Source organism: Ovis aries, chromosome 8, assembly GCF_016772045.2.
Source record: "Ovis aries strain OAR_USU_Benz2616 breed Rambouillet chromosome 8, ARS-UI_Ramb_v3.0, whole genome shotgun sequence".
In the NCBI taxonomy this organism is placed as follows: Eukaryota; Metazoa; Chordata; class Mammalia; order Artiodactyla; family Bovidae; genus Ovis; species Ovis aries.
Window position 1 is genome coordinate 20,512,076 of NC_056061.1, and position 23,409 is coordinate 20,535,484.

Here is a 23,409-nt window from a genome sequence, read left to right on the forward strand (position 1 = left end):
GGGCTTCCCTGGTGGCTCAGCTGGTAAAGAATTCTACAACGCGGGAGACCTGGGTTTTACCTCTGGGTTGGGAAGATCCTCTGGAGGAGGGCATGTCAACCCACTCCATACTCTTCCCTGGGGAATCCCCATGGACAGAGGAGCCTGGCAGGCTACTAGTCCATGGGGTTGCAAAGAGTCAGACACAGCTGAGCGACTAAGCACAGGGGCCTCCTAAATTTGTTCAAAGAAACTCACAAATCCCCTTTTTCCAAGAAAGTTCCACCATTGTATAGCACAGGGAACTATATTCAATATTTTGTATTAACTATAACGGAAAAGCATCTGAATAAAAAATATGTGTGCACATAACTAAATCACTTTGCTGTACATTTGAAACTAACACAACAGTGTACATCAACTCTACTACAATTAAAAAACAAATGTACATGAAGAAAAGAAAGTTCCACAATTTAAAGACTGTCCCATACATGGTAAAAATCTATGTTCATGCAGTTTACTGACTTCTCTTTCTCTTCTCTACCACTCTTAACAGTAACTTCTGATTAATGTATATAACTTCCTTTGATTTGTAAAATGAAGTTTATAAGAAAGCAGAGTAATTTCTAAAGGCTTTTGAAATACCACGGTATAGATTATACAATTAAGAGTATAACATATTGTTTCTAGACTATGTTGCTTGAAAAGCAATAAGAAGTTCTATGAACTTTTACGAGACAAAATTAGATTTGGAGCTTAAAAAAAAAGACCTTCCTAAGACTACGCAAGTAGAAGTTTAGTTTGTAAATTGTCATCTTGAGAGTCAAGTATGCAAGACATGATGATTTCTCTGAAAACAGGGATGAGCAAACAAATTTTGAATGGAGGTACTCTTCATCAACTTCTCCCAAAATAGAACAGCATAGAAAGGGCTAATTGCAACAACAATGACTACATCAGGTTAAGGGAAGAAGACATGCCAAGTCAGCATGAGTACAACTGGTCATACCAGCCAAAGCCAATATAGGAACCAAAAATGGCTTAAATAGGCAGAAGAAGATTGTGAACCCAACTCAGCCTTCCTCTCCTGACATAAGCGATCGGATTTCTCTTTGTCCGGTCTGGATGTCATATTCTGAAAATGTGATGAAATGAGAGAGATGTTGTGTGTTTACATGCCACACATCTCTGCTGCTCCCTATTATTAAATGATAATGAAATCCAAATAAAAAAGATTGTTTCTCTCTTTAGAAATACTTGTATATAATTAATTACCTGAGTTAATACTCACAAATTATTTAGAATGGAACCTAGGATATAAAGAGTCACTCATGCACTAAATACCTGTTAAATGAATATACAAAAACAAACAAATAATGCCTGTCTTCCTTTTAGACTATATTCCGTGGGGTTAGGGACTTTCCTATCCATCACTTTCTCTCAGAAAACTTGTACATGTGGCAGCTTTCCAAATATTGTCTGAATCTAAATGAAGTTAAATGTTTTTCTACTTGCAACAGTTGGTTTTTAAAAACAGAACATGATTATAAAGATACATAAAATATTTAATCTTGTCATTACAAAATATCATGAAGAAATAAGCAAGAAAATTATAGAAAAGAAAGGAAAGAAAATCATTAGTGTGGTAGCTATACGGGATTTTTTGATCTTTAAGAGTGCTCATAAGCACAGAAGATAAGCAATTAATACTAAATCCATTTTTGCATAATAAAGTAGAATGAGAAGCTTTTTTCAAAATTAAAGTGAGTCATTACTGTGCTTGACTTTTGCAACTGATTCTCAGTTTTAACTACATTTCAAATTCATTTGTTCTTTGCACAGGTTAAGTGAGATACTTGCTTTGCAAACCTAACAACAAAGATGAAATAACTAGTTACTTGCTGCTATTAATAAGTCAAAATATTTTCCTAACCCATATTTACTTTTTCCAAGAAGAAATAACAACATGAAGGCTTATCCGAACAGTGATGATGACACCATACCAATCTCTCCTTTAACTTCTATTACATTCCAACAAGTTCTAACAAAAACAGTGAGGAAAAGCAAGTCTAAATTGATTATCAGTGGGAAATTGACATTTTTCTCGTTGAAGTATATTTGACATATAACACTAATTTAAGGTAGACAACACGTTAGTTTGGCGTCTTTATGTATTTTAATACGATAGTCATTGTAGGGATAATTAGCATGTGCGCTGCTGTTAGTTGCTCAGTTGTGTCCCACTCTTTGCGACCCCATGGGGGTCCTCTGTAGCCCGCCAGGGTCCTCTGTCCAAGGAGTTCTCTAGCAAGAATACTGGGGTGGGTTGCCATTTCCTTCTCCAAATTAGCATATCTATCATATTACTTATCATTTCTTCTGAGTGGTTGCAACAATTAAGTAGTAGTCTTTCAGCAAGGTGATGATTACAATAAAGTATTGTTGTCTGTATTCACTAAACTGTGCATTAAATCTCTAGGGTTTATTTGTTACTCACTGCAAGGTTGTACCCTGAAACAACATCAATCCTATTTTCCCACCCTCCATCCCCTGGTAGCTACCATTTTGCTGTCTGTTTTTATGAACTGGTCTTTTCTTAGATTCCATATGTAAATGGAGATCGTACACTATTCGTCTTTTTCTATCTGACTCATCTCACGTAGCAATATGTGCTCAAGGTCCATCTACGTTGTTGTAAATGACAGGATGTCCTACTTTCTCACGGTTGAATAATTGGACGGTTTTTTTTTTTTTTAGATTTTCATGGAACAATTGAAAGGAAAGGCTGCAAAATCATAAATACTTTACATGTATAGATAAGAGTGCATGCCATCATGCTAACTTGCTGTGCAATACATATTAATTTCCCAAATCAAAAACACATAGTGAAACTCTAATTTGGCTGCATCCCCCGCAAAGTCCCAGTAAACATTTCTGGAAGAAGTTCAAAGAAAGATAATGTAAACACACACATCCTTTAATCACCCTTAACCCACCGAAACCATCCTTCCCACATTCTCACTGATATGCTGCAAAAACATAACTAAACCTTAGCAGGGATAGGATATGCCCTGCCTATACAAATGCCATCATTAAAAGTTTTTTGATAGGTTCATCAAGGCACAGCCACCACACAGCAGGAGGCAGCTTTAGTCCAGAGCAGGGAACTGAAGCTGGGAACCGGCTGCTCCACTGCCTTTGGCAAAACATTTAAATTATTGCCTGTCTGAAGGTCTGACAGATAAAGATTCCATTTCACAGACTTAAGAGTTAATACCTGCATTCCTGGGGTTAAAAGGGAAAAGTGATGAAAACAGAAAAGTGTGATTGGCAGTGAGAAGGAGAAAGAATTAATTAGAAACCACAGAAGGATCCTAGAAGCCTATCCTAAGTTCTCTCTTTCAGTTTTTTTTAACTAATTATTAATTTATTTTAATTAATTAACTTTTTGGCTGCCTTGGGTCTTTGTTGCTGCGTGTGGGCTCCTTCCAGTTGCAGAGAGTGGGGGCTGCTCTCTACCTGCGGTGCCTGAGCTTCTCACTGTGCGGGCTTCTCATTGCAGAGCACAAGCTCTAGGCTCGTAGACTTCATGAGCTGTAGCTCGTGGGCCCTTGAGTGTGGGCTTCAGCTGCTGTGGCACACGGGCTTAGTAGTTTGGCAGCATATGGCATCTTCTCGAACCAGGGATCGAACCCAGGTCCCCTGCATTGGCAAGTGAATTCTTGACAACTGAGCCACCAGGAAGTCCTACGTTCTCAGTTTTCAGCCAGACTCCCTTGAGGATACCTTTTTCTACGAAAGACTTTCTCCACCCACACCTGCCCCAAAGAGGTATTTACTCTTGGGTACTCTCTGTCTCAATTTTTAAAAAGGATCTACACCTGTATTTGAACAATACACGATGCCAGTGTCATTGGAAATGCATTAAGAGCTCGGAGGTGACTTCTAGCTTTGGCTGTGGTTATATTCTCTTCCTGCGCAGTGTTCCTAGACTGGTAAAACTGCCTCAATTCCCATTCAAGGCTGAACCCTAACCCTCTTGAGTGGTTCTTTAGAACTCTAGCAGACCCAAGAGCAAGCCTCACAATCTGCATGGATGTTTGCTTTACAACTGGAACTGCTGTGTGTTTCACAGAACTTGGACTTGCTGTCCAACTCCGACCTCCTCCCTACCTCTAGCCTTGTCTGGGAAGCAGGTTCCATCTTTGTAGTCACAAATTCCCATCCGACTGGGAGACAGCAGAAAGGCAGTTCATCAAGTAGTAAGAAAATCGCGAGAAATAAATCCTTCTGCCTTTTGTGGTTTGTAGTGAGTCACCCTGGATTGTGGGAAAAGCCATCAGTGATACCAAATGGAGGAGCACTGTGGCGTTTGGCACCAGACATGAGGCCAGGAGCTGGCAGACAATGGACTGACTCCTTGGACAAAAGGAATAAGGGCCAGGAACCCTAGGAGCTGCCTGCTTTGAGCACAGTGGGCCAGTTCCTCTCAGCACATCCCCTGTTCCACAAGCAGCTGAGAGGGGAAACCCTTTATCTTCCCACGTGTGAATAAAAGCAAACTGTCCTACCAGGAAGAATGAACTGTTTGCCTGGAGCCAGCCCTCTGGAATCTCTGGCAACCTGACAACCCGTGCAGCAATTCATCCTCACGCTCCATTCTCCATGGCCTGTCTGCCTAAGTTTCCGGATACAAGGCAGTATTTTGTTTAATAACTGTTCCAAGTCATTTCAGATGGGTTTATGCTTTTAATCTTGAAACTGATGGCACTAAATTATTGTTTCACCTGTGAAAAGATGTGTTTAAAAGATGCTATGCATGCTGTTAAAAGAAACCAAAGAGGAGATCTCTCCCTCTCCAGATCCAGGGGTGAAAACAGAGACCAAATGAAAAACTAACTTGCCGGAGATTTGTCATAAATCAAACCGAACAACCACCACCAAAAAACTCCTAAAAGCCTCCATTAGCCTTATGAGCACCATCTTACTCACACATTTAAGTTTTCATGGCAGATAAGAACATGCCGATGAGATGAAGTGATGCTCCCTGGGCAAGCCACTGGCAGAGCCAGCCACATGGTATGCCATCGGCCAGCTGCCACGCAAGTGGTACCTGATGTGGCCCAGATCTGGGTGTAGAGACGCACTGATAAAACAATCTCCAGGAAAGCTGCAAATGCCACCGGACTTCTGTCCATTTTCCTTTTTTTTTTTTTTTCCCTGTGCAGTCAAATGGCAGGGTTTGTCTTTGCTAGCTAACTGCAATAGGCCACTGTACAAAATTACAGAATTTTCAGGGCCATTTTCTTTGAAAAGGAGGGAAATTTGCATAAAAAAGGGATATTCCTGGACTGTGCCATTAAAACCATAGTCACGTAAGAATGTAAGTGGTATCCCTGGAGAGTTTTGGTCTCTGGTTCCCAGACAAGAAGCAGTGACAGATGACAAATGAACCAGGCAGATTCCTAGACAAAGGTGCAGCTTTCCTTGGGGCTACAGGACTTGGGTCAAGAAGAGCCTTCACTCCAGAACCTACCTAGGTGATCACTTTTCACCAACAAAAGATGGCAATTTGCTGAAATGAATCACAGTGTTTCTCTGGGGAAGTGCTTGAGGAAAAGGAGAAGGAAGAGGCCAATATCTTTTCTCCTTGATGCTTATGGTTATGTTAATGAGACATCTAGCATGGAACATTCTGGCTGACACAACTTTTTAAAAAGATACGTTTTATTTGTATTTTTAAAAAACTTTTGTCCATGCCACGCAGCATGTGGGAAACTTAGGGCCCCAGCCATGGATGGAACCAGCACCCCCTGCAGCAGTGGACTGCCAGGGAAGTCCCCTAACTTTTTCATATGCTTACAATTCTTTCTGAATTCTATCTTGGTATAAAAGGCAAAACAAAGCAAAAGAAAAAGCAGTCCTGCTTAAGCATTTCCACCAAAGCCGCCTCAGTGATAGAAGAGAATGCATTTCTGGGGTGTGGGAAGCCCCAAAATAATTTTCCAAAAGCTTCTTCATAGGCTTTTGTTTTATCTTCAGAGAAGTCATAAGAATTCTGCATTCTCCATAATATGGCTTTGAGACATAAACCATGTATAAAATAGAGGCTGCCAATCTTGCATTTTTCTCTATTTGGAATTTTCTTAAATCAACAGAGAAGTCATAATGATTAGATCTTATTGCAATATGCCAGATACGTATCATTCTAACCTATTATCACAGAAATCGTGTTGTAGTTATGAGTCAAAACACTCAGTATTATTTCCGACTTTTCCCATTTCTCTTGTTCCTGGTGTAATATAAATATTAATGGCTGACTTCACATTGTTGTATTTCTAACTCACTGACAATGGTTAAAAAAATACTGGGGGTGGAGGTGGGAGTACAGGAAATGTAAGAGAACAATTCTGGAACTTCCTGGGTTTTCCATAGCCCAAGTCATTTAGCAACACAGCTAATTTAACTGACTATAATTAGGTTCACTGACCATGATGTCTCCCTTAATTTTTTAACTAAGAAGCGCTTTTTTAAGCCTTAAATTTATACTAGCACTCCGCATGTGAGTGATTTCTCAAAATTCCATTTGGTTCTCAGGACACCCACCCCTAGGGGAAGGCCTGCAGAGGTCTCCATTTCTTCCAGCAAATAATGAACAAGAATTACAGTTCACTTCTGCACAAACCACGAGATCAGATAGCTTTTGTCACCCTGAATGGGAATGGCACGGTGCTTAAGAATGGGGTCCCTTAGAGCCAAATGTCCAGATTTGAATCCCAGATCTCATTAAGCGATTATAAGCAAGTGACTTGACCTCTTTGAGCTTCAGTTTCCTTATGTGCGGATGCTAATAATAGGCCCTCTCTTACAGGGCTATTATGAGGGTTAAGTGAGTAACTCTAGAGCCCCAAAGCCCAGTGTATAGCACAGCTGAACGCTCTATTGCAGGCACCTTCTATACAGTGTCATAGTCTTTTGTATATAATAAGTAGAGTCCTAAAATTGTAGGTAAATCAAGTCTTTCTTTAAATGCAGAACAGATGTTTTTTGATAGAGGAATCTTATTATAAATCTCCCTACAGTGTGAGTAAAGATACTCAAATTTATAAGCTTATAGACTTTTAAATGTATGTTTACCAAAATCAAGCGGCATGCAATTTGATTCATTAAATGTTGACTGGGAGTCTGCAAGTGTAAGATTATGACAAGCAACAGGGGATGTTCAAAGGATGAATCAAATGCAGTTCCTTCTTCAGGAAACCCCATATCAGTTGAAAGGCTAAAATAATGATCTCCACCTGAGACTGGTGCTCCACTGGAAACCAACGTGAGCCCAAGAGGACTATCTGGAGCTGCTGCACATCAGAGGAGGCTCTAGAGCAACTAGCATCGGATTTGCTTTCTCTTCACTGTGTGTGTGTGTGTGTGCGTGTGTCTGTGTCTGTGTGTCTGTGTGTGTCTGTGTGCGTGTCTGTGTGCGTGCCTGTGTGCATGCGTGCGTGTGTGGCACGTGGAACCAACGTGAGCCCAAGAGGACTATCTGGAGCTGCTGCACATCAGAGGAGGCTCTAGAGCAACTAGCATCGGATTTGCTTTCTCTTCACAGTGTGTGTGTGTGTGTGTGTGTGTGTGTGTGTGTGTGTGGCACGTGGAACCAACGTGAGCCCAAGAGGACTATCTGGAGCTGCTGCACATCAGAGGAGGCTCTAGAGCAACTAGCATCGGATTTGCTTTCTCTTCACAGTGTGTGTGTGTGTGTGTGTGTGTGTGTGTGTGTGTGTGTGTGCCTGGCACGTGGAAGAAACGACAGCATCAAATGTACTGGACATGAAACTGTGTGATGTGTTTCTTTGGAAAGGGCATAGAGATGCGAAGACTCAGAGATGTGGCTGAATGTGGGTGGGGAAGAGAGTGAGTGAGCCAGCCTTGAACACCAAGCTAGCAATTATTGTCTGTAGACAGTGGGGCGCACAATTAACCATTTTTGAAATAAAGAAAGAAATTATCACAACAATATTTAACAAGATAATCTTAGATGGCCTGGAGGGAATGGAGACTGGTGAAAGAAAAGAGGAGAAAATTAGGAAGTTTTTTCTATAAGAAATAGACACAAAGATGTGAACTGGCGGTGGCAGTGGGAAAAAAAAAAAAAATCCAAACTGAATGAACTATGGGCTTAGGGAACATGGGTTCTCTGCTCATCTCATGAAGCTGGATGGAGAAAAGCTGTCCATGAAGCTACTTCTGACTCAGGAAACCCCTGCCACAGGCTGGGACTGGTGTGGATAAGCTTGGGTTACCAGGGATGCACCAGGAGGGGTAGATGGCACGTCCTGCTGCAGCTTAGCCTCTTCTGGCTGAAAGGAGAGCGTGTGGAGTAGCAAGAAGGACCGACATGTTAGACAAACAACAGACTGTGTTCTAGCCCACTGAGGAGAAGGAGCAGGTGGAGAGGGAGGGGGGAGGCAGGAAGAAAAGGGGAAGGAGGGAGGGAATGATGATGGAAGCTAACGCTGACTGAATGCTGATTATGGGCCATACATTGTACTTCAAAGTTATATATACAAGTGCTTCAATCACCCATATGTGGCAGATATTGTTATTTTGCCCGTTTTGAAGAAGGGAATATGGAGACACAGAAAATCAAGGCATTTGCTCAAGGTCAAAAAGTCATATATACAAGTGTTTCAGTCACCCATATGTGGCAGATATTGTCATTTTGCCCATTTTGAAGAAGGGAATATGGAGACACAGAAAATTAAGGCATTTGCTCAAGGTCAAAGTAATTTTAAAATAAGCAGCAAAGCAGGAACTTGGAGTTAGGCAGTCTAATTCCAGAGTCTGCACTCTTAAGCCCAAGTGAAAACTCTACACAGAAACAGACGTGTTCATCTCAGTCCATGCTGAAGACCTGGTTTTACTGAAACACAGTGACCTGGGTGTGGAAGTCTATGAAATTCCATCAGAACAAGGTTCTTTGAGATCCCAAGGGACCAATATTCCCACCAAAATTCTTCCAGCAGGTCCTTCAAGGAGTTCAGGAACAGCCCTAAACTCTACCCACTGGAGGAAGATCAACCTTTATGGAAAACTGGGACCTAGTAAATCTTGAAATATCAGGAAACAGAAATGACAGTTTCTCTGTGATCCCCACAAACAGTGGTGGCAGAAACAAACCTCTGGGTGACTTCCTTGTGGTCAGCAAGACTGGAAATGGAACTTAACATTAAGTTCCAATACACTAACTTAACATTAACTTAACCTTAACTTAAGATTACAGGGTGCCCAACAAGTTTTCAAGTTGAGAATAATGATCTTTAGTATGAATCCACAGTCTTCCCTCTTCAGCGTCATGAATAAACAACATGAGACATTTCATATTTTAAATGTAGCTTTACTGGTACGACACAATGCCTGAATCAGCACCTACTCTCCCCACAAGCTCAAGATATTTTAATATTTTATACAACTAACTTATTATTTTATATCACAAATATAAAAGGGAGGAGATTGAGATTCAGCAGCAATCTGAACTGAACTGAATACAACTAAATGCTTCATGAACCCGACTGGATTCTAGACCAGGAAAGGGACATTGCTGTTTCTTCTGAAGGAAGTCTCTGTTACTTTGGCCTCAAACTGAAATGCAAAATGCCCTCAGTAACAGTGAAAAAAAATCTCCAAGAAAAGTATATTACTTCTTAAATTTTTTTTTTTGGCCAGATATTAGTACACATGATCTTAAAAGTCAGTATATATGTTTTATATCCAAAAATGTTTATAAGTTTAAAAGTTTATGTCTAAAAATATCTTGAGAATCATACTCTCAGGTATGGATGTGAGAGTTGGACTATAAAGAAAGCTGAGCCCTGAAGAATAGGTGCTTTTGAACTGTGGTCTTGGAGAAGACTCTTGAGAGTCCTTTGGACTGCAAGGAAATCCAACCAGTCCATCCTAAAGGAAACCAGTCCTGAATATTCTTTGGAAGGACTGATGCTGAAGCTGAAACTCCAATATTTTGGCCACCTGATGCGAAGAACTGGCTCATCGGAAAAGACTCTGTTGTTGGGAAAGATTGAGGGCAGGAGGAGAAGGGGACGACAGAAGATGAGATGGCTGGAAGGCATTACCGACTCAACGAACATGAGTTTGAGAAAGCTCCGGGAGATGGTGATGGACAGGGAAGCCTGGCATGCTGCAGCCCATGGGGTTGCAAAGACTCAGACACGACTGAGCAGCTGAACTGAACTGAAGAATCATACCTCCTTCTTAACATACGTTCTAAAGTAAGGCTGATAAAGTTGTTGATTCCTGGCTGCTTAAAGAGTATTTTAAAAAGGAGAATCAAAAATAAACGACCCAATCAAAAAATGGGCCAAAGAACTAAATAGACATTTCTCCAAAGAAGACATACGGATGGCTAACAAACACATGAAAAGATGCTCAACATCACTCATTATTAGAGAAATGCAAATCAAAACCACAATGAGGTACCACTTCATACCAGTCAGAATGGCTGCGATCCAAAAATCTGCAAGCAATAAATGCTGGAGAGGGTGTGGAGAAAAGGGAACCCTCCTACACTGTTGGTGGGAATGCAAACTAGTACAGCCACTATGGAGAACAGTGTGGAGATTCCTTAAAAAATTGCAAATAGAACTACCTTATGACCCAGCAATCCCACTTCTGGGCATACACACCGAGGAAACCAGAATTGAAAGAGACACATGTACCCCAATGTTCATCGCAGCACTGTTTATAATAGCCAGGACATGGAAACAACCTAGATGTCCATCAGCAGATGAATGGATAAGAAAGCTGTGGTACATATACACAATGGAGTATTACTCAGCCGTTAAAAAGAATTCATTTGAATCAGTTCTGATGAGATGGATGAAACTGGAGCCGATTATACAGAGTGAAGTAAGCCAGAAAGAAAAACACCAATACAGTATACTAACACATATATATGGAATTTAGGAAGATGGCAATGACGACCCTGTATGCAAGACAGGGAAAGAGACACAGATGTGTATAACGGACTTTTGGACTCAGAGGGAGAGGGAGAGGGTGGGATGATTTGGGAGAATGACATTCTAACATGTATACTATCATGTGAATTGAATCGCCAGTCTATGTCTGACGCAGGATGCAGCATGCTTGGGGATGGTGCATGGGGATGACCCAGAAAGATGTTATGGGGAGGGAGGTGGGAGGGGGGTTCATGTTTGGGAATGCATGTAAGAATTAAAGATTTTAAAATTTAAAAAAAAAATAATAAAAAAAAATAATAAAAAATAAAAAAAAAATAAATAAAAATAAAAAGGAGAATCAGTGTCTTAACTCAGCCATAGGTATATAAGCACACTCTTCTAATTGACGTTGGATCTGAAATATCAGCCATAATTATAATTCACGACAAACAGAAGAAGAATCATCCCACCTTGTTTGTATCAGGTCTCTTAACAATCAGTGAGCTCAGGTGTATATTTTGCTTGATCACTGTGAAAGCTGATGTGGGTCACACCTGTTTACGGTACATTTTGCTACCATGAATGAAAGCCCTCAAAGTATATGCACCAAACCTTTAAAACAAAATCAGTGTGGGGTGGGCGGGGAGAACCATTACAAATTAAATGCATAATGATTAAAAACTACAACCTCAGCTTATTTACAGCGGTTAATGAATCACATTCCAACTATGTCCACTCTTGGCAGAGCTTCCAAACATGAATGCCAGAAGACATAATTCTCTTTCAAAACATTAACTCCACATTTAAAAGTCTGACAGTGTTAAGTCTTAAAATCTCTTGGCAATGGGTTTTAGCAATTTATTGAAAAAAAAAAATCTGAGCTGGATAAACCAAAACTATTTAGCTGTTTCAGCCACACATGTAGCTGTTAGAGCCCAGTATACTGGAATTGCAGGCCATATTGCAGAGCATGTGTTTCTACCCCCACTCCCCCGCAGTACGCACTCCCCTCCAGGTGCTGTGGGTCCCTAGGACCCTCCCTCCACAGTCTTGGGACCACACTGGCTGCAGAGGGGCCTCACCTCCTCCAGGGAGCGGGACAAGAGCCCCACAGGAAAGCCCACTCCCTCAGCTCACCCAGGCCAACAAAGCACTCCAGCCTCCTCTTCCTTCTTGGCAGATGCCAGGAAGTTCAAACTGACTAGGGGACTAAATTAAAATATAGGTCTAAAGTCAGTGATCTTAGTCAAAGAAAATCTACTTGTTTTTATTAAGAAACAAATGTTTATTAAAGAAAACAAGAGTCAAGGGAAGACAAAACAATACACCAAGTTGAACCTTCTAAAATCCTCCTCCTAACAATTTGCTGCAGTTACGTTCTCACTCTGTTTAGAGGTTTTTTCTATTATTATAACATTACGATGTATTCATGTTTTACCTAACGCTACATCATGGCTCGGCGGTAAAGGATCTACCTGCCAATGCCAGAGAGTCAGATTAAATCCCTGGATCAGGAAGATCCCCTGGAGAAGAAAATGGCAACTCACTCCAGTATTTTTTCCTGGGAAATCTCATGGATAAAGGAGCCTGGTGGGCTACAGTATGTGGTGTCACAAAAGAGCTGGACACGACTTAGCGACTCAACAACATCATCATCATAAGCAGCTTTCCATGCTAACTGTCTTTTTGACAGATAGCTGTTTAATATTGCAAATAAGTATTACATGCTTTGCTTAACTGGTTCCTTGCCACTGAACTTGCCAATTCACATTTTAAACCATTTATTCACAGAGTATCTACTATATTCAGATCACTGGATGAAATATTTTAAGTACAAATATATGAACAAGCAGCTTCTCCGAGAATGCTCTTCAGAATTATTATACAAAGACACAAATATATAGGTGCAACCTATATGTATATGCATGTGTATACCCGCTCTATGTGGCTCTGAGCCATCTAATTCTTTTAAAATATGCTTATAGGATTGAAATATTCTAACTTCCTTTCCATGTATCCCTTTTATTGCTCATTTCTATTATTCTTGTCTACTAGATTTGCCTTAATATGACTGATCAAGAAATCTTTAAAGCAGTCTCAAAATAAACTAATTCTAAGCATCAATAAGTATTTTATTTAAGAACATCCCCAACCCAAAATATTAACTGCACTTGTGTTTTAGGCAAAATTGTTGTCTGATGCAGCACTGGGCAAAGCCGCGTGGGAACGGCAGTAGAGCATGAGGCTTTCTTTGGGTGTTGGGACTTGGTGAGAAAGAGACATCTGGAAACAAATGTCTTGAAACCACAGAGACATAGACATAAATTTTCCTTTCATCCCTTAACTGGCTGTGTGATCTTCAGCATGTTGGTTGAAAAAAAAAAAATCTTGGGAACTCCCTGACACAATGATTAGTGGTTAGTTAGGACACAATGATTTCACTGCCAAGACCCAGGTTCAGTCTCTGGTTGGGGAACTAAGATCCCACAAGCTACACAGAGCAGCAAAAAAAAAAAAAAAAAAAAGAAAGAAAGAAAGAAACAACAAAACTCACCATCCTCAGTTTCTCTGTTTGCAAAAAGAAGTTAATAGTAATAACCTTGCAGGGGGGAATTTGAGGATTCCTGAAAATCTACCTAAGGCCAAACCTATGCCTGGCATACAATGAATATACTTATGAATATATGAGCATATATTGTTTTTTAAAAAACAAACACAACTATGCAGGAAAAAATCTAAAAAGAAAAATGAATTTACTGGGCTTTATTGAAATGAATGGCAATTCATTACTCACTTCCAAGTGAAGTGTCTAACTCTTGAAAATTCAAGAAGCTAGAAAAGTGCATTGGAGTGCCCTGATGCCAACCATGATCACCTTGTAACCCAGCTCCCAAAATGCAGTTAAATGCTCGTCACTCAGTCATGTCCAACTCTTTGAGACCCAAGGACTATAGCCTGCCAGGCTCCTCTGTCCGTGGGATTCTCCAGGCAAGAATACTGGAGTGGATTGCCATTCCCTTCTCCAGGGGATTGTCCCATCCCAGGGATTAAACCTGGGTCTCCTGCCTTGCAGGCAGATTCTTTACCATCTGAGCCACCAAGGAAGTTCTCAAAATACAGTTAAATCCCAGGCTTTTCCTCTTTTCTGTTTGTGAACATACATCAAAAACGCATGGGAAAGCCACATCCATTTTCCAATCGTGCTTCAGGACAATTTGCCCCCCTTTCTAGTTCTCACCTCAGCCAGTAAGCTGAGACCTAAAGCAACAGAGACGATCAGACTGCTGCTCTGTCAGCTGGTGGAATTAACTGTTCATCTTCAAGGAAAGTAGATGCTTCCCAGAGAGACAAGCTGTAAGAAAGCTGTCCTGGCCCTGTTAGCACCTTCCCTCACATTCTACATGGGAGCTCTGACACTCAGTGTCCCCTTCTGAATCTGGAGGCAATGTCCTGGCTAGTGAGGGGTTCCCTAAAGAGTGCCTCCGTAAATTAATACACCTGCCATTACCAGAGTTACTGAACAGTCAGTGCTCCCAGCACCCCTGGAATTTGCATTTTTCCCCTTTGAGTCAAACCGGAATTAAAAACTTGCAACTTGTTAATTGCAATTTAATTTTATGAAAGTCTTTTCACACTGTTCATGGGGTTCTCAAGGCAAGTATACTGAAGTGGTTTGCCATTCCCTTCTCCACTAACTGTGGTGCTGGAGAAGACTCTTAAGAGTCCCTTGGACAGCAAGGAGATCAAACCAGTCAATCCTAAAGGAAATCAACCCTGAATATTCACTGGAAGGGCTGATGCTGAAGCTGAAGGTCCAATACTTTGGCCACCTGATGTGAAGAGCTGACTCATAGGAAATCTTTCCCTGATGCTGGGAAAGACTGAAGGCAGGATGAGAAGGAGGATAAGATGATTGGATGGCATCACCGGCTCAATGAACATGAGTTTGAGCAAACTCAGAGAGATTGTGATGGACAGGGCAGCCTGGCCTGCTGCAGTTCATGGCATAGCAAAGAGTCTGACACGACTTAGTGACTGAACAACAACAAATTTTATGAAATCGACCATCTTTACTGGCAGAGTAACTGAACCATCATTACAACGGATAATATTCCCAGGCATTTAAAAAACAAAACAAAACTTAGGTTTTTTTTCCCTCCATGCTGCTGCTGCTGCTAAGTCGCTTCAGTCGTGTCAGACTCTGTGCGACCCCACAGACGGCAGCCCACCAGGATCCCCTGTCCCTGGAATTCTCTAGGCAAGAACACTGGAGTGGGTTGCCATTTCCTTCTCCAATGCGTGAAAGTGAAGTTGCTCAGTCATGTCCAACTCTTAGCAACCCCATGGACTGCAGCCTACCAGGCTCCTCCATCCATGGGATTCTCCAGGCAAGAGTACTGGAGTGGGGTGCCATTGCCTTCTCCATTTCCTCCATGAGGGCTAGATAAGTTTAGACCTCTGAACAGCCTCTGGTCTGGTCTGGGTTTCACGCTGGGAGGAGGCACCACACTGGGAGGCGTGCAGAATCTCTGGGTGCAAAGGTAAAGACAACCCAGAAAGCTGTGTGCTTGAGAGAAATTACCTATGAAACTAGCAGGTGGACAGAGTTTTGCTTAAAACCTGTATCATTTTCAGAGTTGTACGCACAGTGAATTTCAGAAAAACTCTAACCTCGGAAGAACCTGTATATGAGACTGTTTTTATTTTCTAGTCATCTAAATCCAAGTTGTTTCCTTGGGCTAAGGACTGTAGGGTCACTGTTAATATGAGTTCAGACGCCAATGTGCTAACAGCATATTGAAACCACAAAGAGCTTAATATCAAAAGGTTACTCTGAAAACTGTCCTTTGCACTTGCCATTCCCCTACCCAGGAAACTGACCGTAGACATAGGTGTACTGTGCCTTCATTCAGCCCACTTGGGTCGCTGCTCAAATGCCCTCTTGCGGCAGAAGGCTTCTTGACCATCCCATCTGAACACAAACACGCTCAGAACCACACTCGATATCATCTTAGGATGACTTCCTTTTCTTATTCCTTATTTTTCTTCCTCACTACCTCTCGTATTATAGATGCATTTGTTTGTTGTTTTCCACTCGTCCCTCCACCGGTGCAAGTGCCACGAAAGGAGGAACTCTGTCTTTTCACTGCTATATCCCACCTAGACCTTCACAGAGAACTTAAACACATGACCACTGTTCACGCGTCACATGAATGAATGGACTGCAGATATTTTAGCCAAATGCTGCACATCTCCAGTTCTCCTCCCAGCAAGACATAAACTCAGACTAAGCTCCTGAGACCCACACAAAATGCTAATACTTCCTCAGCTGTCTTTGTTGTGGCTTATGAAGCACGTGTATCCATGTGAACTACCCTGAGTCTACAAAGGGCAAGTTTTTCTTCTGATCTCCCCAGGTTGTAACACACCACCTGCCTCCCCGCCACATCTCAAGTTTTCCCACACTCGCAGAAAGCGAGAGCTCTTTTCTTACCGTATTGATCAGACGAGCTACTGAAGAGAAGGTAGTCAGAGGCACAGGTCTGGGATTCAATATCCAAATCTCCCAACCTCAGAATCAATCTCTTCCCCTTCGGTACTGTGATCGTCTTTTCACAAAGAGTGTGATTGGGGTACGTCCCTGGATAATTTTTAGATGTCATGGTGCCACTGTCCTTATAGGTCACTATGTGCCCACAGCCGTCACCTGGTAAAGAAAAAAAGGATACGAGAAGTAAGTGAAATGAATTCTTACCGAGAGCTGAGAAAGTTCACTATAATCTTCACCTTATGTACTTTATTCCTTCTATGAAGAGAGACAGAAAAGCTAAAAATAAAAATTGCTATTATTACACAGTATCTGTTATTCCAGGTTATTTCATCTCTTGTTTCTCAGCTTAACCTTCTGAACATTGTTGATCAAAATGTTTCATGTATTAGCATGGTAAGCCCTTTGCAAACACATCATTTAATCAAATTACTTTTTCTAGTCATCTATTCATCTACCCATCCACACTTGCACAGTGGGCCCTTGGCATTCACAGATTTGCCATTAGTGGTTTTGTCTATTAGCAAGCCAATGGTATGAAACAATTTGCAACTGAGGGGAAAAAAAATACCACTCATTTTGGGGGTAATTGTCCTGATTTAATGGGGTCAGGCATGTATGGATGTGAGAGTTGGACTGTGAAGAAGGCTGAGCACCGAAGAATTGATGCTTTTGAACTGTGGTGTTGGAGAAGACTCTTGAGAGTCCCTTGGACTGCAAGGAGATCCAACCAGTCCATTCTCAAGGAGATCAGCCCTGGGATTTCTTTGGAAGGAATGATGCTAAAGCTGAAACTCCAGTACTTTGGCCACCTCATGGGAAGAGTCGACTCATTGGAAAAGACTCTGATGCTGGGAGGGATTGGGGGCAGGAGGAGAAGGGGACGACAGAGGATGAGATGGCTGGATGGCATCACTGACTCGATGGACGTGGGTCTGGGTGAACTCCAGGAGATGGTAATGGACAGGGAGGCCTGGCGTGCTGCGATTCATGGGGTTGCAAAGAGTCGGACACGACTGAGCGACTGAACTGAACTGAACTGAATGCAAAATGCTTCTGGAGAATCTGAGACTCATGCTGAGTGGACTATCTTTAAGAGCCTGTCATTCATTGTCCTGTTATTGGGGATTACAATCATCCCACATTCATATCTCAGTAACAGCCACAGATTTGGAGACTTGGAGGCTTCCCAGGTGACTCAGTGGTAAAGAATCCGCCTGCCAATACAGGAGTTGCAGATACAACCCCTGGGTTGGGAAGATTCCCTGGAGGAGAAAATGGCAACCCACTTCAGTATTCTTGCCTGGAGAATCCCTATGGCTAGAGGAGCCAGGCGGGCTATAGTCCATAGGGTCGCAAAGAGTCGGACACAGCTGAGCACGCACACACAGTAGACTCAGGACGTATCGTGAGTTTCGTGCTTGCCACCTGCCAGACATGGCGTCGTTGGAGACACATACAAGCAGCGATGGCTGTTCACCACTCAAAGTGAAATGGAAGACAGTCACATGCTCAGCTAACTGTAATTCTAGGTGCCCCTGCCATTGCAGGAGCTTAAACAAAGTGCCAAAGAGGGCAAGAGAGGATCTATTTCAGTGAGTTCTCACTACTTCACTAAAATAAGTAATTCTCTCAAGGTTTTCTGAATAGGGAAGTTTAATCAATTGACCAACAAGTTGCTCCAGTAAATTAAAGCAACCGAGTTATCCAACAGCATGTTAAACTGGGTGGGCTGCAAGATTCAGGAGCATGCATTTAATTCGAAGCACAAAATGCCTATAATTAGTACACTTTCAGAGAAACAAAGCCAGAATTTTTGCCCTTAGCCAGAGGGAGAGAAAGCAGAAGTCTGTAGGAGAAGAAACTCTCTGTGTTGGTAACAGAAGGCAGACCAAAGCCTCCTATAGCAGAAGACCCAGCTAGGGCATCATGGGAATCTGAAGCCCTAGGCAGCCTTCTTCCTTCTCCAGCCTAGCCCCTACTGCAGGATTCATCTGGGGCCTTCTTTTATCCCACTTCCTTCTTGCCCTGGGGCTTGCAGCCCAAACAGCGATGGTTGCCATTTAGTAGCTCAGTCATGTCCGACTCTGCGACACCATTGACTGTAGCCCACCAGGCTCCTCTGTCCATGAGACTCTCCAGGCAAGAATACTGGAATGGAGTGCCATTTCCTTCTCCAGGGGATCTTCCTGACCCAGGGAAAGAACTCGGGTCTCCTGCACTGGCAGGCAGATTCTTCTACCACTGAGCCACCAGGGAAGCCCAAAATGGGATTGGAGGCCTCATTAAAATAAGGAGTGGCAGAATCTGTGCCAAACCAGCAGTCAAGGTCGAGGGACAGCCCCGCCCAACCGAAGAACTAAAGAGCCTCTTGATGAAGTGAAAGAGGAGAGTGAAAAAGTTGGCTTAAAACTCAACATTCAGAAAACTAAGATCATGGCATCTGGTCCCACCACGTCATGGCAAATGATGGGGAAACAATGCAAACAGTGACAGACTTTATTTTGGGGGGCTCCAAAATCACTGCAGATGGTGACTGCAGCCATGAAGTTAAAAGGAGCAAGCGACTGAACTGAACTGAACTCTCAAGATTCTAAGCTGGGACGCTGGACTGGGGGAAAAGCGTAAGTGTTAGTTACTCAGTCGTGTCTGACTCTGCGACCCCACGGACTGAAACCCACCAGGCTCCTCTGTCCATGGGATTCTCCAGGCAAGAACACTGGAGTGGGTTGCCATTTCCTCCTCCAGGGGATCTTCCCCATCCAGGGATTTAACCCAGGTCTCCTGCATTGCAGGAAGATTTCTTACCGTTTTAGCCACCAAGGAAGCCTTGGATTAGAGGAGAGTTGACCTAAAGAAGCAGGAAGTTAGTTCCAAGGGGAAATGGAGATAGACGGCTAAGATAAAACTACTCTGAAACCTGGAGGTCTAGGCAGAAGTTGTGGAATTTATATGACTATGTAATAGAGGCCCACAGAGGATTTTGAGAAGAGAGATAATGAAAGAGGTATTTGAAAAAGACTCCAGATAGGAGCTAGAATGCAGGAGAACCATAGAGCAGGAGGAGGGTTAGAAATACCGTAGCTGGGATGGGAAGGGAATGAAAACCAGGAGGAAGTTCACAAGAAAAACAATCAATGGACTTGGGTTTCAACCTATTATAATGGGAAAGCCAGGAGGAGAAAAAAGCAACATTGAGATTTTGAGTCCAGAGATGATTGGAACACTGAGGCTGATAAGACAAAAAGAGAAGCCCAGAGGGCAAGCAGGTTTGAGGACAAAGGCTGTAAGTTTGGTTCTTAATGCTTGAGGTGATAGCTGTAAAATATATTTCTGGATGCGGGTTCAATCCCTGCTTTGGGGAGATCTCCTGGAGAAGGGAATGGCAACCCACTCAAGTCTTCTTGCTAGGAAATCCCAAGGACAGAGGAGCCTGGCGGGCTACTGTCCAAAGGGTTATAAAGAATCGGACATGACTTAGGAACTAAACAAAAACATATTTCTGGAGCTCTCTGTCAGTAAGTACAAAATTGTTGAGAGTTAAACGAAATTACACTAGAGCAATGCAGATGGTGCAGAAGCACATAGGGAACGAAGTTTTGATTTAAAACTTGAATTAAAGAAATGAAGTGCCAGTCTATGTTTGATACAGAATACAGGATGCTTGGGGCTGGTGCATGGGGATGATCCAGAGAGATGATATGGGGTGGGAGGTGGGAGGGGGATTCAGGATTGGGAGCTTGTATACACCCGTGGTGGATTCATGTCAATGTATGGCAAAACCAATACAGTATTGTAAAGTAAAATAAAGTTAAAAAAAAAAAAACTTGAATTATTTACCTGCTCTTAAAGGCTTTAGTGTAAAAAAAAAAATCTAATGCATAATTTCTCTTGGAAACCAGAAGACACGGCAATCACACCAGCAGGCACTCTAGCTGTCCTCTCAATAGAGACAGATGCCCTCACTCCCCACCAGGTCCTGTCACTCATTTCCATGGCTCGCCTCGCCGCGGAAGGCACTGATTTTGAGGACTCCGACAAAATAACACTAAGGCAACTAGTGTTGTTGTTGTTAGTTGCTCCATCATGTCTTGTTCTTTTGTGACCCTAGGGATTACAGCCCACCAGGTTCCTCTGTCCAGGGAATTTCCCAGGCAAGAATACTGGAGTGGGCTGCCAGTTCCTTCTCCAGGGGATCTTTCAAACCCAGGGACTGAACCTGAGTCAGAAATATGGCTATCACCTCAAATGTAAGAACAAAACTTGCAGTCTTTGTGCCCAAATCTTCTTGCCCTCTGGGCTTCCCTTTCGGTCATATCAGCCTCAGTCTTCTCATCATTTCTGGACTCAAAATCCCAATGTTGTTTTTTTCTTTTCCTCCTGGCTTTCCCATTATGATTAGTCAAAATTAGAGTCTGCTGGGTTTTTTTTCTTGTGAACTAGTTAGTGTACAATTCTGCATATAAATGTACATATAAATAACGCTAAGCCACCAAGATATCACTGGTCAAACATTTAAATGTCCCTTTTCTTAGTACTATGAAACTCTGCTTTTATAAGAGAAAAGAGAGAATTTCCTGGCAGTCTAATGGTTGGGGCTCTACGCTTCCACTGCAGGAGGCTCGAGCTGGATCCCTGGTCAGGGAAATAAGATCACGCATGCTGCGTGGCACAGCCATAAAATAAATAAATAAGAAAAAAGAAAGTGAAAACTTTTCCTAGACGACATAGCTACATATAAAATGAGGATCAATGTCAGGTGAATCAGCCTGTACACGATTACTGTATTCTAAGTTTTAAGTGACATGTCACGACAAAGGAAAATCCCAGGGGGTCACTTTTAGTCAAGGCTATAATTATGCTTCTTTTTAATGCCTTCTACTTTAAAGCCCGAGAGGAAACTCCTTTCACCCAGTGACTCTGGCAGAACAGGAGCAAGTTTTAGTTTTCAACACTCCCATCATTACTTGACATGGGAGATTTGTGCCTTCTTGGGAAAGTTTTCCCTTTTCACAATCTAGCAGAATGAAACTAGGTCTTTGTTCTCCCAAAACACCCTGAAAAGAACTGCTAAGTCCTAATTCATTAGAAAAGCAAACAACTGTCATCAGAAGTTGCAATCTCACTCTTACCTATGGAAGACTATGTATGGCATTTTCTGGGGCAAGCGCTAATGTAGTAAACGTATTTCATGGATATTGATGACATCAGGAATTTTCAACCGACCGTCTTTCCATAGTTTTGATTACTTCAAAGGACTAGATAGAGTTAACAATACCATAGTATATAATTGGAAGTTGCTAAGAGAGTAGATCTTAGATGTTTTCACCACAAAAAGGAAACAGTAATTATGTGAAGTGGCACCAGTTGTTAATGAATGCTATGGTGTTAAATAACTTTGAAATATATAAATATATAAAACCAACTCATTGTAGACTTAAACTTGCACAATGTTATATGTCAATTATATCTCAATAAAGTTGAGGGAAAAAAAGATATGTCCAAGAGGGACTAGGAAGTGCCTAGGGAGAGACAATGCCTATGGTATCATATATTGAATAAAGCAAATGAGAACAACAGATAAACACTATTCCCACGACCTCATCTTAACACTGTCACTTAACTCAGAACCCAGCTCTAAGAATCACAAACAAGGAAGACGTCAAAAGTTATTTAAAAGTCTACTAATTCATGTTCCATATGTAACGTATTAACTTCAATATTGTGGTCATGATATTATACTACACTTTTGCAAGATACTATCACAAGGAAACTAGGCAAAGGCACACAGCATCTCTTTGTATTATTTCTTACAACTGCATGTGGTCTGTGATCATCTCAGAATAAAAATTTCAATTAAAAAATTGGAGAAAAAAAAACCCAACTCTATCAGTCTGGTTAAATTGGACTGGCAGGGGGTGAAAACAAAGGTGCTTTTATTTATTTCCTATTTCATACTTTTTGATACTGTTTAGATTTTGTGATCCCGTATGCTCTTCTACTTATCTTTAATTAAAGAATTTATAGAAGCTTGCATTAAAAAGATCACTACAGAATAATAACCAATAAAGGAGAATTTTTGTTCTAAAATCTTTTTGTACTAAATCCACTAACCAAGTTCTCATATTTGTCTAAGGAGCATGGAGTGTTGAGTTGGAGAGGGTCGTAATGTATGACCCAGTTCACAGATGAGAACTCAAGATGTACATGGACTTGCCTTAAAGCTATTTAACCAATGGTGGATGCCAGATGACTATTCCAAGATGATCCAATTCTAGAATCTTGAAAACCTTTTTGTCTCACCTCTTTATTTTGTAACATAAGGGTATTTGTGTTTAATTTTGGAAAGCTACCTGCACTGCTATCTTATCAGAGCTCTCTTTAGAGTCTTTCACAACATCTATTATAATGAACAACTTGCTGATAAGATTATCTGGCAATGGTAACAAATAGATGGCAAATCATTGGGTAGAAGGTAGAGGAAGAACTTCAAAATGAAAGAATCAGGCAGGGCAGCATCTAAACTCACTGACGGATCTCAGCATGGCTACATGAGACCATGAGATGTCACAAGTCTCCTGACAGGATTAAACGTGCTCTACACACCTTAACATGTACTCTCACCAGAAAGCAAAACATGCGAATCACTAATTGAATCTCACCAAGACTTTACATCTAATTTCAGTCCACAGGAAACACAGAGGGTAGAAACACAAGTGTACCGACACCATAAGGAAGTCATTAGCTGAATCCAGGCTGCAACATTCTAGGCGCAACTGACCCAGTTTCTTAAACAATGAATTGTACAAAGAAATGTTTTAAAAAGTGTTTTAGATTAAAGCAAACTTAAACACCACAACAACCATGTGAATCTTATTTGGACCATAATTTGAAAAAACCAATCTTACC

At 41.7% G+C, this 23,409-nt stretch overlaps 1 protein-coding gene across 3 annotated transcripts in view; it reads right to left on the reverse strand.

The window, feature by feature from the left end:
• Positions 1-23,409, reverse strand: part of DCBLD1 (discoidin, CUB and LCCL domain containing 1) — a 77,331-nt gene that overhangs the window by 33,386 nt on the left and 20,536 nt on the right. For 2 of the 3 annotated variants that reach the window (XM_015097330.4, XM_042253282.1), the window contains one exon: positions 16,447-16,659. In XM_015097330.4, the coding sequence (XP_014952816.3) occupies positions 16,447-16,659 (213 nt within the window). Of the gene's footprint in view, positions 1-16,446; positions 16,660-23,409 lie in introns of those variants that run through there. The other variant, XM_060419468.1, reaches the window with a different exon arrangement.